Source organism: Salminus brasiliensis, chromosome 12 (genome assembly GCF_030463535.1).
Source record: "Salminus brasiliensis chromosome 12, fSalBra1.hap2, whole genome shotgun sequence".
NCBI lineage: Eukaryota > Metazoa > Chordata > Actinopteri > Characiformes > Bryconidae > Salminus > Salminus brasiliensis.
Genome location: NC_132889.1, coordinates 24,321,778 through 24,338,008, shown reverse-complemented (window position 1 = coordinate 24,338,008; position 16,231 = coordinate 24,321,778). Strand labels below are relative to the sequence as shown.

Sequence of the window (16,231 nt, the reverse complement as noted above, 5' to 3'; positions counted from 1 at the left end):
TCATTCATACCTGGGATGACTGAGTCGATCCAAACGGGAGCATGACCACGTAGAGTGAAACCAAAGCTCTGGTTCCCTTTGTAGACTCGCACTGTCCTATAAAGGGGCAAACAGAATGACAGAGAGATAAACGAGTCTCCAGTTATAAACTCAAAGTGTATTTGAGAACTTATCATTTTTCCCCGACCATATTGATGCGCATGGATCCTGAGGGAAACACACACAGACATACTCATCCATCTCTGGACCCATATAATCCCCATTCTCTCTAAATCTGTGTTACCTTAGTAACTCCTTAGGGCATCACCAGATGTATTGCAGTACCCACAGGCAACTAGCAATCAATGCGCCCTTTCTAGAATTAAACAGATTTAGCCTGTACTTGGTGGTGAGCATGAAGTAAACTCTGAGCAAATACATATACACAGATGGACCAAAATATTATGACCACTCACAAATAAAGCGAAAAACACAGGTTTTCTCACAATAACTGTGCATGTAGAGGTCTGGTATGTTTGTAAGACAGTAACTGAACAGTCGGTTCTTGTAGTTAACAAGTTGAACGCTGAATAAATGAGCAGTGAGTGACCTGAGTGACTTTGATAAGGACCAATGTATTAAGGCCAGACTACTAGTTCAGAGCATCTCTGGAAATGCTAGGTTTATGGGGTGTCATTGCTTAGCAGTGATGAGTACAAACCACGTCAAACAGGGTATCAATGCACATAGGTCATTAAGGCCATCACTGACAGAAAGGCTACTGTGGCACGAATCACAGAACCTGCACTACACATAATGCATATAGCTAAAGACAAGACCCTGAGAATACCATGGAACTGGACCTTGGAGCAGTGGAAGAGGGTCACCTAGTCCAAAAGAGTCTTATCTAGACCAGGTGACCTTGGAGCAGTGAAGGAAGGTCACCTGGTTTAAAAGAGTCTTATTTAGACCAGGTGACTTTCTTCCAATGCTCCAAGGTCACCTGGTCTAGATAAGACTCTTTTAGACCACATGGATGGCTGAGAAGGTGTGAAGCAGTTTGGGAAGATGACAAAGTATACCTCTTCCAGGTACACCCCTTTGTAGCAATGTTAAGCTCTAAAGACAGTGGCCTCTTTCAGCAGGATAATGCACTTTGCCACACTAAACACATTTAATCAATTCTGGGGTTTAAAAACACATTGTGAATCTGAGTGAGTCTACTGGCAAGGACTTTTTACTCAAGGACTTTTCAGCTCAAATGTAAGAAAACACTTGAAAAAACATTGATAAATAAGACCTATTGTTTATAATGGTTTGAGGAACATGCAGAGTATCAGATGTTGCCCTGGCATCCCAGATTTAAGTTTTTACAAGAACCTGTAGGATGAGCTGGAATATCCTCTGAAATTTGACCTTGCAATGTACAGGACAGGATCTGCTGCAAACATCTTGGGGCCAAATACCACAGCGCATCTTCAGAGGTCTTGTCCATGTTTCAAGCCATTTTGGTGGCACATGGAGGACCAACAGCATATTAGTCAGAATGTTTTGGCTCATCAGAGTACACTTGTTGAATATCTGGGTATATACTGGTGCTTGAGGCTGTTCTTCAGAATCTGTTAATATAGGAACATACAGTCCTCAATATTCCTTAAGATTGCATCAATTAAAATGTACTTGCATTGTTGTTCTATTCAAAGAATTAGCCTATATAGATATTACTTGAAGGAGCAACAGAGACAATGAACGATGGACTACTATTTCCCTCCTTGGTTGCACATCAATGAACAATAATGGACCAAACAGGAGCTCAGATCATGGTAATCCTGTCTATCTCTGATTCTCTGAAACAGGTGGTTTTAGTGCTTCAAAAATGAAATTAAATTTTCCTTAAATATATAACACAGTCCTTTTGATTGTGTTGTGGACTAAACCTCAGGCTCACTCAGATTGCAAGGCATTCAGCTTCTGACTTCTATGACGTGACAAATTGACATGATTCATTTTGGCCGCGTAGATCAAAGTGGTAACAGTAAAAACTGCATATTATACTACAATTACAGCACAGAGGGAATTAGGATGTGTCTCACAATGGAGTTCTTTAAAGAGGACATCAAACTCAACTATATTGCATGAAATATGGAGGTTTATATTAGCAGCGCTTCCAGCTTAGGGTGACTACTGAAATAGGACACTGAAAACAGAATAGAAAATGTGCCACAGCATTGAAAATGCTCTCATCTTCCTTTTTCTTCTTATAGTTCACACATAAAAATGATGCACAATGCAAATAAATTAGAAATAAAGGTGCTTCAAATGGTTCTTTGAGTGATTGAACAACTTTGTGGATCCACTTTTGGTTGCATAAAGAGCCATGTTTGTAACAGAGAAGTGTGTGTGTGTGTGTGTGTGTGTGTGTGTGTGTGAGTGAAACAAAAAACAATCAAACCACTTGATATAAAGATTCTCTAATAAAGAGCCAAATTAAAGGCTTTTCACACTAACATATCTGCTACAAACATGATTCTTTATGGAAACAAAAAAAACTGTTTGAACCATTTGAAGCACCTTTATTTATTGACATTTGCTTTATTAAATTTTGTTTAATGTCAAATTTTCCCCATTTTATCCCCATTCTGTATTGCCAATTAACCGACCCATTCATAGCTCCCCATAGCACTAGCAATACTCTTGATGTTAGGATGGTAAGGACTGAACACGCAGGCCGACGCTCTCAGAGAAAAGCTCCAGGTCACTAGCTTCACTGCATCAGATAGCAGACACCTGTGTTGGCCAACATCGCTTTCAAGTGATGAAGGGAGAAAGCACAGCTTTCTGTAGCTGCCCGCATCAGATTTAAAACCTTGACGCTGGCCTACAAAGCCAAGAATGGACCAGCCCATCCGTACTTGATGGCAATGGTCAAAAGCCGATCCACACGAAGAGCCCTTCAAGCTTCAAGTACGGCTCTGCTCGACCCGCCATCCCTTAAAATCCATGGAAGACAAGCGTCCAGACTTTTTTCTCTTCTGGCACCAAAGTGGTGGAACGAACTTCGCCTGGGCGCCTGGAGTTGCTCACTGTCTTCAAATGCAGACTGAAGACCCACCTCTTCCAAGAGTACTTGGGCAAATAGTAGAGTACTATGGTCTCCATATTGACTTGTGTTTAGTAGTGTCTTAACTTACAGGTATCTCTAAATTTTCAGCCTATTTAAACTAGCTGAGGTTATTTTTGGGTAAATAGCAAAGCACTTTCTGACACCGGCTGCTGATGGCAAAGCGGCACAGCTCAGGATTCGAATTCATGGCCCCTAGGCCATAGTGTCTGTGCATTAGACTGCTGACCCGCATCTTTATTTTAAAGAGTGTAAGGAAAGACATTTTAGTCACCAGATACCAGTCAAATGTTTGAACCTACACATATAAGGTCTTAATTATTCAATTTTCCCCATTTCAGAATAACAATAAAGACATTAAAACTATAAAAATAACATGCATAGTGTCAAATACATTGTTACATCAAAATAGTCCCCATCCTGTTTTTTGATGCAGCTCCACACACTCTCAGCATTCTCTGAAGCAGCTTCACAAGAAGCCTACAGGGTTGATTTTCTAACAGTTTTCTAAAACTTTTTGGAAATAAACTCATACTTTACTATTTGTATTTGTCTTAGTAACAAATGTCAAGCATTTAGCATCAATCTGCAAATCAAAATGTTGTAAAATTGACTGTGTATTAATGAGACCAGAGTTTGTCACAGTGCACATTGTCACATTTTTGCTTTGTGATATCAGGACGTTTTGATGCACAGTTCCAAAATCATATACCATCCAACGCTAATTGTTTAAAATGATCTACCTGAACAATACATTTGTTTTTCGCTTGTTAAAGCATCCTTAATGTTACAATAGAAAAATACAGACAATACAAACACAAAACATAAATACAGTAAAAAAAATAAAAAAAAAGTAAGAAAAATGTCTTTCTTGTTTTCAAGCAGGTACAGATTTGGTCCTAGATTTCCTCTTAATACATTCAAATTCACCAGCAGCACATCTGATTTAGGAGCAGCGGTGGGATGTGGGTGGATTCAGCCACCAGGAGCAAGGGTGCTCCTTGTGGGTTTATGGGGTTAATTAGTTTTAAACAGACTTAGTGGTAGTGTTATAAGTGGGCCTGTGTGCCACGAGGTGGAGGCTGTGTGAGTTGCTTCGTGGTCACTGTGGCCGAGACACACAGACTGGCATGTTTAACAGACAGGGTTTAATATAGGTGGGCAAGTCCAGCATCTCTGGTTTTCTACTTTGTAGATGGCACTTGTTTTTTAGACCCCCTAAACAGCCTACGGCCCACCGGCGAGCCTCTCTGGCTCTTTTGCTCTTTTCCTACACAGTTCTACATAGAAGACGCTAAAATGTACAGACACACTCTCAAACATCTTTCAAGGCCCCTCAGTCAACCCCTCATTGAATGAATGGACCCTGAGGTACTGACCTGCGGTTTGCGATGGCGCTGGAGTGTCCGGTGATGAGCGAGGTGGTCTTGCGGAGGCCACGGGATGGGTGGCCGACATTGTCCTCGTTGGCAGCGCGCGGCACGGAGCTGGCCCGGGTGGACACCAGCAGGCGCTCGGGGTGGTCCTCACTTCGGCTGCGCCGCAGGCGGTTGTGGCGGTGCTCACTGAAGCTGCGACCCCTCAGGCGGCTGATCAGGCTCTGGGAGACCACCTCGTCGAAGCGCTGCCGGTGCTTCTTGGGGATGAAGATCCTGACGAACATGACGGAAAAAAAAGGGTGAGAGTCAGAGACAATGTCTAGTGGAGAAGACAGAGAGAGAGGGAGGCACAGCCATTTCGGCTGAAGCGCAGCGGAGAAGAGAGAGAGTGGATAGCGAAAGAGAGTGACAGAATACACTCACACACCCGGTGAGAGGCTGGACACACCACACGCGCGTTCACACGTACCTCCAGAGAGGAGGAGGTGAAGGAGGAGCAGAGTGGAGGTACTGTATGGAAAGTGTGATATAATTAGACAGGATAAAAGTGATGAATCTCTCTATCCCTGCAGAAATACACGGGTATCGCCCTGGAAGAGCTCGTTCTGATGCTCATGTATGGCAGGTGTTCCTTCAGCAACAACAAGGAGGAGGTAAAAATAGCCCCATTCATCCAGGATGGACAAGAAAACTGACAGCAAGCTGTTTCACGGTAATATATGTTGTGTGAGAAAGAGACGGTGAGACTCCCCAATGGTTTAATACAGTGATATTCTTACTCTTCCCAAATGCCTTGATTCTACCAACCCTGTCATCACGTCTGTGTCCTAGATACACATAAACGCACACACTAAAAGTGAGTGAGGAAGAGCAGAACAGCAATAGAAGAAAGAAACAGCAATAAGTGAAGGACAATACCAGACATTTCCCATCTAAATGGCTCTCCAAACATGCAAATACAATCATTTCCGTATAATGAGTTCCTCCACTGAAGAATGGAAATGTGTTTAGGGTAAATGGGAGGCATCTGGAGGCACTGGAGATTATTGCGAACATGTAGCCATTCTGTCTTTGTTCTTGATGATGTGGCTTGTTTAGAGGGGTGTAAACAGTGCTGGGAAACTGTGGGCTACTTGAGTAAAAGTATGGGTACTGTGTCAAAGTCTTTCTCTATGAAATGGGGAAGTATGGAAGTACAGAAATGTACTTGAGTAGAAAAAAAGTACAAAGTCGAGTATATAAGAGTAAAAATGGAATGTTTATACTCCATGATTCCATTTAGAACTAATCCTTGACTCTTTAGCTACCTTTTCCGAGTTAATGACTGCCCACTTGACACAGATGAAAGACTGACCGCTGGGCTCCCCTGCTAGCCACGTCGGACCAGTTGCCCGCCCACCAGACTCACCGCCAGGCTCTCCAGCTACCTGAGTCAGACCAGCTGCCCACCCTCCTGCTACCACTATCCGCCTCCCGACTACACTGAAGTTTACATGGACCCTAACGACTTGCTACTGTTATTATTATTACCACTATTAACCATCATCATTACTTTTATCCTTCTTATCTTTCTCTACTATGACTATATTAGTTTTATTATATCATGATTATATCAGCACAATTTAGCAGACAGTCAGTCTTATGTGCTGGTATGGTGACTTTTTATCAAAAATATGTAAGCTGTTACTGCTACTTAGGAGGATTGACCCCCCCTCCCCTGAATCAGAAGAAAGAAGCTGGTTAGAATTAGCTTAGTTAGAAGCTTAACAGTCTGCTCACCACAGAACAAGTCTGGCTGACAGACAGCCCACTAATAAATGTTTAGCTAGACTGTTTTGTGTTAAATTTGCCCACCAAAACTTTATTAGGTCAGGACAGTAACAAAACTATTACATTGTACACACACTAAGTGAACATATGGTAAGATAACTAAAGCAAGATAATGCATAGAACTTCTCTGAACAACTTGTACTTTGTATGTTCTGTACTGATCTATAAAAAAGGCCTGTTAAAAGTTAGGAGGGGGGGTTTACATGATTTTTGCTTTTAAAAGGTTTTCCTAGAATGCTCTTGACTAGACACACAGAGTGTACATAAAAAAAAACAACACTATGAGTAATATCATCCTCAATAAAATGAAAGGATCGACCTTGTTTTTTTTCTCACTGGGCTCCACCAGAACAGCTCCTTCCATCCTTCTCTGCATCCATCTCTCATACAGTGCAGAGAGATGATGTCTGAATAAGTGACTGTGCTGTGAAAAGGCACAGGCTGATTAAACGGTAGGGGGGCTCTCCCCGTACCTCAAGATTAGAATGTTCTTCAGCTCGGTGTAGGCAGACGACATGAGGAAGGAAGCATTATTGCGGTAATTCAACACCCATGCAAAGTGGATTTTAGCTAAAGAGATAAAGTCATTTAATGGAAGTTTGCAAATGAAACGACCAGATCAGAGTACTTGAAACTGTACTTATCCTGGGATCACTTATAATGTTGGAATTCACAATTTGAATAAATCTATCTCAGGTGGTTTAAATTTAGTTTGTAATCCATATCAATGGATCTGCTATAGCACTGGAAGTTCTAGCACAAAGTAAACAAAGATGCCCCCCCCCACACACACACTGTGGAATGGAAAATAAGTGGATATGGAAGGCATTATTTACATATAAAAAATATATGGGTTTGGGAGTTACATGGCACCATACCCCCCCGAGCAGGGACATGAGGAGCCATTACACTCGCAAGCCGGGCCTGGAAATCACCAGCACATCCACAAGTGCCACCCTCTTGAGTCACTTCTCTGGTTCCACAGTGTGGCCAACGAAATGCGCCTGAAGTTTGATCCTGGCATCTGTGGAATGGTGAGTGTGGTGGGGGAGTCAGTGGACTGAAGTGAATGGAACATCTTGTGTGAGGAAGCCAGAAGGACTGAAAATTCACAGTTTTGACTTGGGTTTGATTTTGTGTTTATGATGACAAAGACCAAATGTCTGCTACCCAACTGTTTTGTTCTTTTCTGCATGACAAAGGCCTACAAGCCTTCATATGGATGAAAAACAAGGTCAATTTAGCAGCACGTACATGACATCACACATGATATCACACAGCGCAGCACGTGGGTGTGATGTTTTACCCCATTCACGACTGGCCCACACAGCAACTCCTCAGGCTGACTCACTACCGTATTTACAGCAGAGTTTCTTATGGCAGAGCTGCTGGCAGTCTCCAGTGAATGAAGAAGCTGGAAAGGGCATCTGTAGCGGAAGCCCACGTGCTGCTCTTTCTAGTCTCATCTCCATCAGCTCATCCAAAATGTCTTCAGCCTGTGTGACCTGAAGGGTATTTCCTTTCACAACAGCCAGCATGTTTCACACCTTTCCAATGGCTGTGTCACCAAAGAGTTTAACACTGAGCCACACTTGAGGGCTGCCGAGCACAAGTTAGACCACAAACGGCCCAGCTGGTCGCTTCAGGTGCCGTCTCCGTGATAACAGAGCAATAAATCCAGGCTAGTGGGATTGGGATGCATGTTTATGAACTGCCACAGTTCTGGTGCCTTGCAATTCATACACTACCAAGAAAGAAAATGAGTTTCCAAAAATAGACCAGATTCTAAAAAAAGCAAGAGACCCTCTCTCTTTAGTGCCACCTAGAGGTTTTTGGAAGGGAAAAAATTACCAACTGCCTCTGCTCTTACTCAGAGGTTTCCTGAGTAAGCTGAAGATGTACATAAAACTGTGAACCAGTCTGTCCACTGTTCACTGCAGCAGTTAAATAATAACACTAGGTTTACTCAACTTAAGCTCTATTCGGGTGGGGTTAGTTTTACATGGGGAGGAGGAGGAGTAGTGTAATGTCCTTAACACATATGTAGGCTACACTACACAATGATTTGCCTAAAGCTATTAGAAGTGTTGCACCTGTGAGGAATCCTATGGTTGGTCATGTTCTAGATTTGAGATTTGATCGAGGTTTGCCACAGACTTTAACGGACAGGTATTGTCCCTTGCACAGTGAAGCTAAATGCCTCCTTGAGTGTCTTCATACTTACATACAAAAAAATCACAAAATAAAAATACAGAATATTTACATAGAAGTTGATTCAAATGGGATTCTTTTTATGGCTGGTTTTACAGAAGGTAAAAGGAGCTAGAATGAATGACATGGAGCATTCGGATGGGACTAGAATCAATCAAAGAAATTCTGGTGATGATTACATTACCTCACCCCCCCGTGTAAAATTATTCCCATCAGAACAGAGCTTTATTCAACTTACATCTTCAAATATGTTTTAAAATATGTATTCAAATTCAAATAACACCAGAAAATGTATCATATATGTGATACAATTATAAACTGCTGTGTGTTCAGTCTTAATTTGAAAAAAGGAAAACCATCCTTTACATTTTTGTCACAACAAAATGAAAAATGTTGGAAGTGCAAACTCGAACCAGTTAACAGAATATTAACGTAATGTAAATGCACCAACCTACACACTCTGCACACTACACTTTTTTGGTGCTACACAGAACCCTTTCTTTCAATAGTTCTATAAAGACCTATCTAAAAGATGGTGTTCTTGTATCAATGCAGTAAATCAAGCTTTAAAATCAAGAACCATTTACGTTAGCCTGGCTTTTTATACACTATATGGACAGCACCCCATCTCCACCCCAGCCCACATGAGCGCAGCACCCCATCTCTACCTCCCCAACTTATCCTAAAAGTATTGGATTGAGCACCATCCATTATTCCAGAGAACACAGTTCCACTGCTCCACAGCTCAATGCTGGGGGGCTTTGTACCACTTTAGTCCATGTCTGACATTAGGTGTGGTGCCAGGTTCATGTTTATCGGCTCCAGAGAGTCCTGTTCTATTGGCAACATTTCTCTTCAGAGACTAGACAAAGTGTGTGTGTGTGCATTTGCACATCTGTGTCAGCAATGGGTGCAATTTAAAGTAGCAGAATGCATTTTATAGAAGGGGTGTCCACAAATATTTGGACATACTTATTAAGGAACCCTTGAAGAACCACTTTTATCAAGAGTGTATAGTTAAATATGTAGTTATGCAATTATCAGGGGGGTGACATACCTGAGTAACTGTACCTTGTTACTGTACATCAGTACACTTTCATCAGTACAGATTTGGACTTGAGCATTTGCGTATTAATGAAATTGTTTTGTATTCAAGCATTCTTTCAAATGTATATTCATATTAAACAGAACTGCCAACAGCCATGCTTCACCTATAAGTCACCAAACCAAACATAACTGCATTGTTGCCAAACAATGAAACCTTTAAGATACCTTAACCTTACCTTCATATACTGAAGTATGCTGAAACTTGATCTACCCATGGCAGCAGCACATAGCTGGCAACTCTAGACTTCTAAGGGTTAAACTCATAGTTTCTGAAAAATACCGTAACATAGACTGGAGAACTTTGTGTACTTAAGCTTTCCTCCTTCACCATGTACTATTCCACAGGTTAGTGTCGTGTTACCTCATTTTCCCTGGCTGCTCCTGAATAATAAATCAAGACTTCAAATCTACTCTTCTCTGTGCTTTAAAACTTTACTTTTTCTGCTGGAATCAGTGCTACTTCCTAAAAATAAGCAAGCATACGAATCCAGTTGAATTTTTATAATTTAATCTAATCTAAACATGTACATAAACATCATTGCAATATTGTCTTTCAGCGATTTCTTTAAACGGATGGTTTTCTAGTGCAGAATGTGTTTACAACACACATCTTCATTGGAACAATAATTTGGGGCATACATTTTATTTTTGGGGAGTTCTAAAATAAACACACTTATACATACAGGGTCAAACATATACATAAACTATATGACCAAATGTTTGTGGACACCCCTTCTAATGAATGCTTTCAGCTCTTTAGGTGGCACCAAATTGTCTATTCCCTGTAGAGATGTGATTAGGACTCTCTGGAGCAGATAAACATAAACCTATTGGTCCTATTGATTAAATTCTTTAGGGATGAGTTGGGGAGTTGGGGATAAGGTTGGGTGGTAAAAGGGGTGATTGATAATATTTTATCAAAATCGTGATAAATGTTGTTATTGTGATACAAGAGAATGCATCATGAATATGGTCAGTGCTTCAAAGAACACAAGAATACAAATCACTGTACTCATTTTGGGAAAGTGTTTGAGTTTGCAGTTTTTAAGAATCTGTGTTGCATTTTCCCTGCATGTAAAAATATTATGATTAATATAGTATTTCGTAAAGTTGTTTTAAAATATTGTGATATACTATTTTTACCATATCAAACATCCAACATCCTGACCTCACTAATGCTGAATGCAATCAAATCCTCACTACAATGCTTCAAAATCTGGTAGAACGTCTTTCCTGGACAGTTATTCCAACAAAAGAAGGACAAACTGTTTTTTAAGATCCTTGATTTTAGAAGAAACAATGTATGAGCAGGTGTCCCAATACTTTTGTCCATTTAGTGTCCATCTAATTAGAATATTAATTGTGTACACAATCAATAGAGCTTTAGGCTGCTTTCACTATTTAGCCTCTGTCCATCTAAACTCTTCACCACCACAACATGAAAAAGCCCTGAGATCCTTTCCCTTCTTCCATTCTTTCTACATGTCCTTTGTGCTTCTGGATATTTTATGGATTTTTTTATGTGCTACCCCAATCTTGCTAATCTTACCACTTGAAAAGTAAGCATACAGCCATGATAATTATTTTTTTATAACCTCATGCCTCAGTTTACCATGGTTCTTCTCATATATCATAAGAACACTACATCTGGCTCGTAATAAAGTTATCACCTGATATTCCTTTATCCCTAATTCCTCAGTGGTTCAAGAAATGTTCTGTCACCAAGGCCCTGAAGAAACATTAGCTTATTCCACTCTTTACTTGCATGTGTTTGAGGTAACAAAGACTTGATCTTGACTGTATCTGAGAGGAAATGCTACCAAAGCCTGCTGTGAAGTATGAGGAGGAAGGAAGACCATATTTTATTAAAAGGCTGAGAGCTCTCCACTCCACTGAGTGAGGAGTAACCCTATCAACAGCAGGGTCCTAATTCTGAACCGACCATCTAACATGGATTCATGTTTTCACACTTCTTCTCACTCTGCATTCCAATTTCACTCTGTTCAGAGAGTGTTAGCTTGGACAGCTTCCAAAGAGCTGAGAGAGCCCTCACCCTCAGCAGAGTGAGGGGAGTGACATCTCAGGAGAAGAAGAAAAAAAATCTGTCACCTGTGCTCATGCTGGGCCTTACGATCTGAGCCAGACATGAAAAAACAGAAATGGAAATTCATGATCAGTGAAAAAGCAGACACGTTCAAAACCCAATCTCCTGCAGCAGGGTCCATGCCATCGTTCCTGGGAGAAATCTTGATGTTTTTAAACATGAAAATTCTGGTGCAGTCTGATGCCCTCTGAGCCTGAAATACAGGGCAATTTGTGCTTACTTTGATTCAATAAGTTTCAGCAACAATGCAAATTTTAATTATGTCCAGAAATCTACTGTTTTCAGTAACACTTTATTAGGAGGGATCCTTTGTAGATGATAAACCCTTAACAGAGGATCAATAATATATTAATTATTATCATTAACATCAGTGGTATCACTATCAGCAGTGAAGCATCTGAATACACTGAAGTATCTATATAGAAGATGCATCACTTATGTTAAGTTTACTGTTGATATGTTACCCAGCCTTACCCTAATCTTAACCCTAACCTTAACCTTCATCCTGGCCCTAAACCTAACTGTAACACCAACCCAAAACCTAATTCTAACCCTCATCCTGGCCCTAAACCTAATTTTAGCCTTAACTTTAATCTCAGCCCTAACCCTGACCCAACCCTAACCTCCACACATAACCTAATTATGAAACTTATCCCAGACCTAATCCAGATCTGAGCCCAAGACTGTCCAAACAAACTGCAGAACAGCTGAATTCAGTAGAAATATTTTAATCATCTATTGAATATTCAAGTGCTGCAACATCACTGATAAGTTGTTGATATGTCACTGAGAGTCTGTGTTAATTAAATTGAAAAAGGACCACTCCAAATAAAGTGTCATCCTGTTTTCTAGCTATTTTGTCTTATTTGTTAAAATTCTATTGCTTAATATACAAATGGATATATTTTTTTTACTGTATCACCCTTATTATTGTATTGTATTACTGTGCTGTTGTATTGTATTACTGTGATAACTGCTGCTAATTTCCTAATTTATCTATCTATCTCTCTCTCTCTCTCTCTCTCTCTCTCTCGATCTATCTAAGATGAGTTTCATTTAAGATGAAACATTATGGTTATGTTTACAATGGTTATGATTATTAGCCATCATCAAATCATCCAGCCATAAAGATAATCAAGACAACTTCAAATGAAGCCTTGTACATGTTAGCATTGGCAACAAATTACGGAACTTGCCTTTTTGCCTGTTCACACTTAAATCTCCCTAAGTTACTCCTGAGAGGAGTCAAGCCTAGATTATTCTTGTTTAACTTTCATTTAGACTGGAATGCCCTCAATTAGAAGGAGGTCGCGAGAAGACTAAAATTAACAAGAGAAGGGGAGGGTTTGCCTATCAAGGACACGCTACTCAAAGGAGTGAATGACGACTGAGATGAGCAACTTATTTAAGAGGAGCCTCAATCATCTTTGAGACCTATTTGCTTATGAAATGGGCACAGGGTAGATACTTAGTCACAACAGCATGCTTAACTCATAAAAGACATAAAAGACATAGAAACAGATCCTTCAACATCCATGGAAGAAGATGAACAGATGCAATGCATCAAATAAAGGCAAGAGTTTCTCTATTACAGAAGGGGGACAAGATTCTGTAGCACAGAGAAGATAAATATAATGGATAAGCACAAGAGATCTAGCCATTTGAGCCTTTTACAACTGCTAATTCATCAACATTACATTGTAAGAACACGTGGTAGATGTTTTACCACAGCGGTTTGCACTCTAGACCTCGTGAAGCCCTAGACAGTCCATAGTTTTGCTTTATTCTAGGTTTTCAGTGCTTCTGATTGATGGTCTAGCTATCTGTAGATGCCAATAAAGACTAAAAACTATAAACTGTCTAGAACTTCTCAAAGAGTGTTTTGGGAAACACACATTTTACTGAGTATTAGTAAGACTATTCGTCCACAGCTAAAACTCTGAGACATTTCTTTAAACGTGCACAGAAATTCCTAAAAAAAGGACACTGAACATTCATTTTAGCAGATTCCTCTTACCTAAAGTGCTTGGAGAAGCTCCTGTCCCTCCCCATTGCTCCTCAGCTCACCATTCAACTCCAGACCACAAGAACAACAGTGCGCGGTCTACATGAGTAGGTCCCCATAAACAATCAATTACTGAACAAAAATACCCAAAAAAGAGCCAGATGTAGCAAATCTCTATTGTCCAAGATTGTCTGTCTTGCTGCAGGCACACTAGCCAGCACCATCTTGCAAAGCAGCACCTGGAAAGTTCTTGAGGTTTCAAAGTCAACCTGAGGTCAAATCAATGTTGACCCATATTTAGGTTCAGCTTGTCCATATCTTGTTCCTTGGGGAGTTCAGGGCTTGCCACGGGTCTCCAGCCTGTATCTCTCGCATCAGCTTCCACCCACAGAGAATCAGCAGAGAGGTGTGTTTTGCGACTGCCTTCGAGGTGGAGAGAGAGAAGAGAAAGGAGGAGAGAAAAGCAGGAGAGGAGGGAGAGAGGAGAGAGGAGCGGCAGGAACTCCCTCCGGAATTTCGTAGGCAGGTCAGCACGTGAGAGATGCCACAAAATGCTAAAAGAAAAAAAAGCATTACAACAGAGAATGATGGTCAGAGCAGTCATCAAAACATCTCACTCACTTCACACAGCAGATGTCTTCCGTGACTCCTTCAAGTGTCAGGTGGTGTGAAACAAGCACCACTTCTTCAGCTTCCACAGCAACTCAGGCCAAACTCCATTCAAACTCATTCAAATCCTTCATAACAACTACAGAAGCTCCACAGCCATGCTTGATTCTATAGTCCTCAAGTGAAACTCCATAACTTCAGCTTCCATAAGTTGTGATCAGGATTTTTGTGCAAACTTCTAGTGCGTCATGAGCCTAAAAGCATTTATTAAAAGAAGTAGGCTGCTTAAAAATAGAGAACACCCGGAGGGAGAGCTGTGCAGATTTGCAGGGACAGAGCAGAGCACAGCTGGTCAAGTTTTCAAGCGAGCTAGAGGACAGCTAGCACGAACCAATGGAACTCCAATCGCTGACCCAAATGAGTGCATTAAGACCACAACGCCATTATTCACTTCACTTCCATTTTACTGTAAAAACCTTTTAACAGAGGACATAGAATGCATCCTAATAGTACCAGATCAGGCAAACTTAATGCTTTTTATTCAGAAAGAAATTCCAAAGAAAGCAAGGTAAAGTTTCACAAGTTTCAGCAGTCTGACAGACAATTCTCAAAACTCCACAAAAGTACCACAAAAGTATGTTTTTTGATGACTGAGTCGTGTGTATTAACCACAAAATCAGGAATTACCCACAGTGCGGGCTAGCGAGGCTAAGGTACAGCCTCCATACACAATGAAAAAATAGGTGCTCTAACATAATAATAATAATACTTTTGAATAATTAAACTCTCAATTTTTAAGTTAAGTTCTTGTTCTGGTAACTTACTAATTAGAGTAAAATGTCAGATTTTAGTCCACTCATACTTTTATAATCTTTTGGTACCTACTAATATCAAGTTGCCTTAAATTATTTTTAGTAATTAAATTATTAAATTATTAAATAGTAATTGTAAGGTTTGTTTCATTTCATTTTATTTTAAATGGCCATTAGTTAAAAATGTGTTTGTTACAAATAAACAGTTGGTCTTAACACTTTCTAGAAAGTTGTTTTACAGGACATTTACACATTGTTTTGTTTACATTATGTTGTTTATGGGAAATACAACATGATCCACTCTGCTCAGATTCAGTTAAATGCCTCAAAACTGATTGGATGTCACTGCACAATACAGTTGGATAGTGACCCAAAATACACAGCGAAAGCAACCCAAGAGCTTCTTAGGGAAAAAGAATGTTCTTGAATGGCCAGGCCAGTCACCTTTTAATGAATACAAAACTGAAGGCAGAAAGACACAACAAGCAGCAACTAAAGAGCTGGCAAAGCATCTCAAGGGCGCAAACTCAGCAATTGGTTATGGGTTGAAGACATCAGGCAGTGATTGACTGCTAAGTATTTGCATCCATATGTCAAGTCTACCCCATATGACCCCTTGTCTGCAACCTCATCTAAGACCTCAACATTTGAATAACACTACACCTGAACAAACCAGATGAGTTCTATAAACAAGCGCTGTGGGCTGAGGAGGTAAAAAAAAGGAATTTTTGGGCCACAATCAGCAAAAGCTGCATTTCATGAAAAGAACACCTTGCCAACTGTGAAGCATGGGAGTGGATCTATCAGGCTTTGAGGTTGTGTTGCAGCCAGTGGCATTGGCAATTTACCCAAGTGGAGGGGCAAATGAATTACACAAACAACATCCTTAATTCTACTAAATACAAATCCTGGATGTAAATGTCAAACCTGAAAAGAGGTTGGCTTCTACAACAGGATGATGATCCATTAACATCTCAAAATCCCTCACTTACTACCTGACAAAAACACAAACTTGAATGGCCCAATCACCTAAATATTAGGCCAAAACTTGTGGTGATTTTAGAGAATTCCATC

The 16,231-nt window shown here is 40.4% G+C and overlaps 1 protein-coding gene across 4 annotated transcripts in view; it reads right to left on the bottom strand.

Moving 5' to 3' along the window:
• The window catches only part of grid2ipa (glutamate receptor, ionotropic, delta 2 (Grid2) interacting protein, a), a 51,471-nt gene that overhangs the window by 21,781 nt on the left and 13,459 nt on the right, over positions 1 to 16,231 (bottom strand). For 3 of the 4 annotated variants that reach the window (XM_072693667.1, XM_072693669.1, XM_072693668.1), the window contains exons 3-4: positions 4,480 to 4,752; positions 11 to 96 (exon numbers count right to left, since the gene is read on the bottom strand). In XM_072693667.1, coding sequence (XP_072549768.1) covers positions 11 to 96; positions 4,480 to 4,752 — 359 coding nt within the window. Of the gene's footprint in view, positions 1 to 10; positions 97 to 4,479; positions 4,753 to 13,748; positions 14,258 to 16,231 lie in introns of those variants that run through there. The other variant, XM_072693670.1, reaches the window with a different exon arrangement.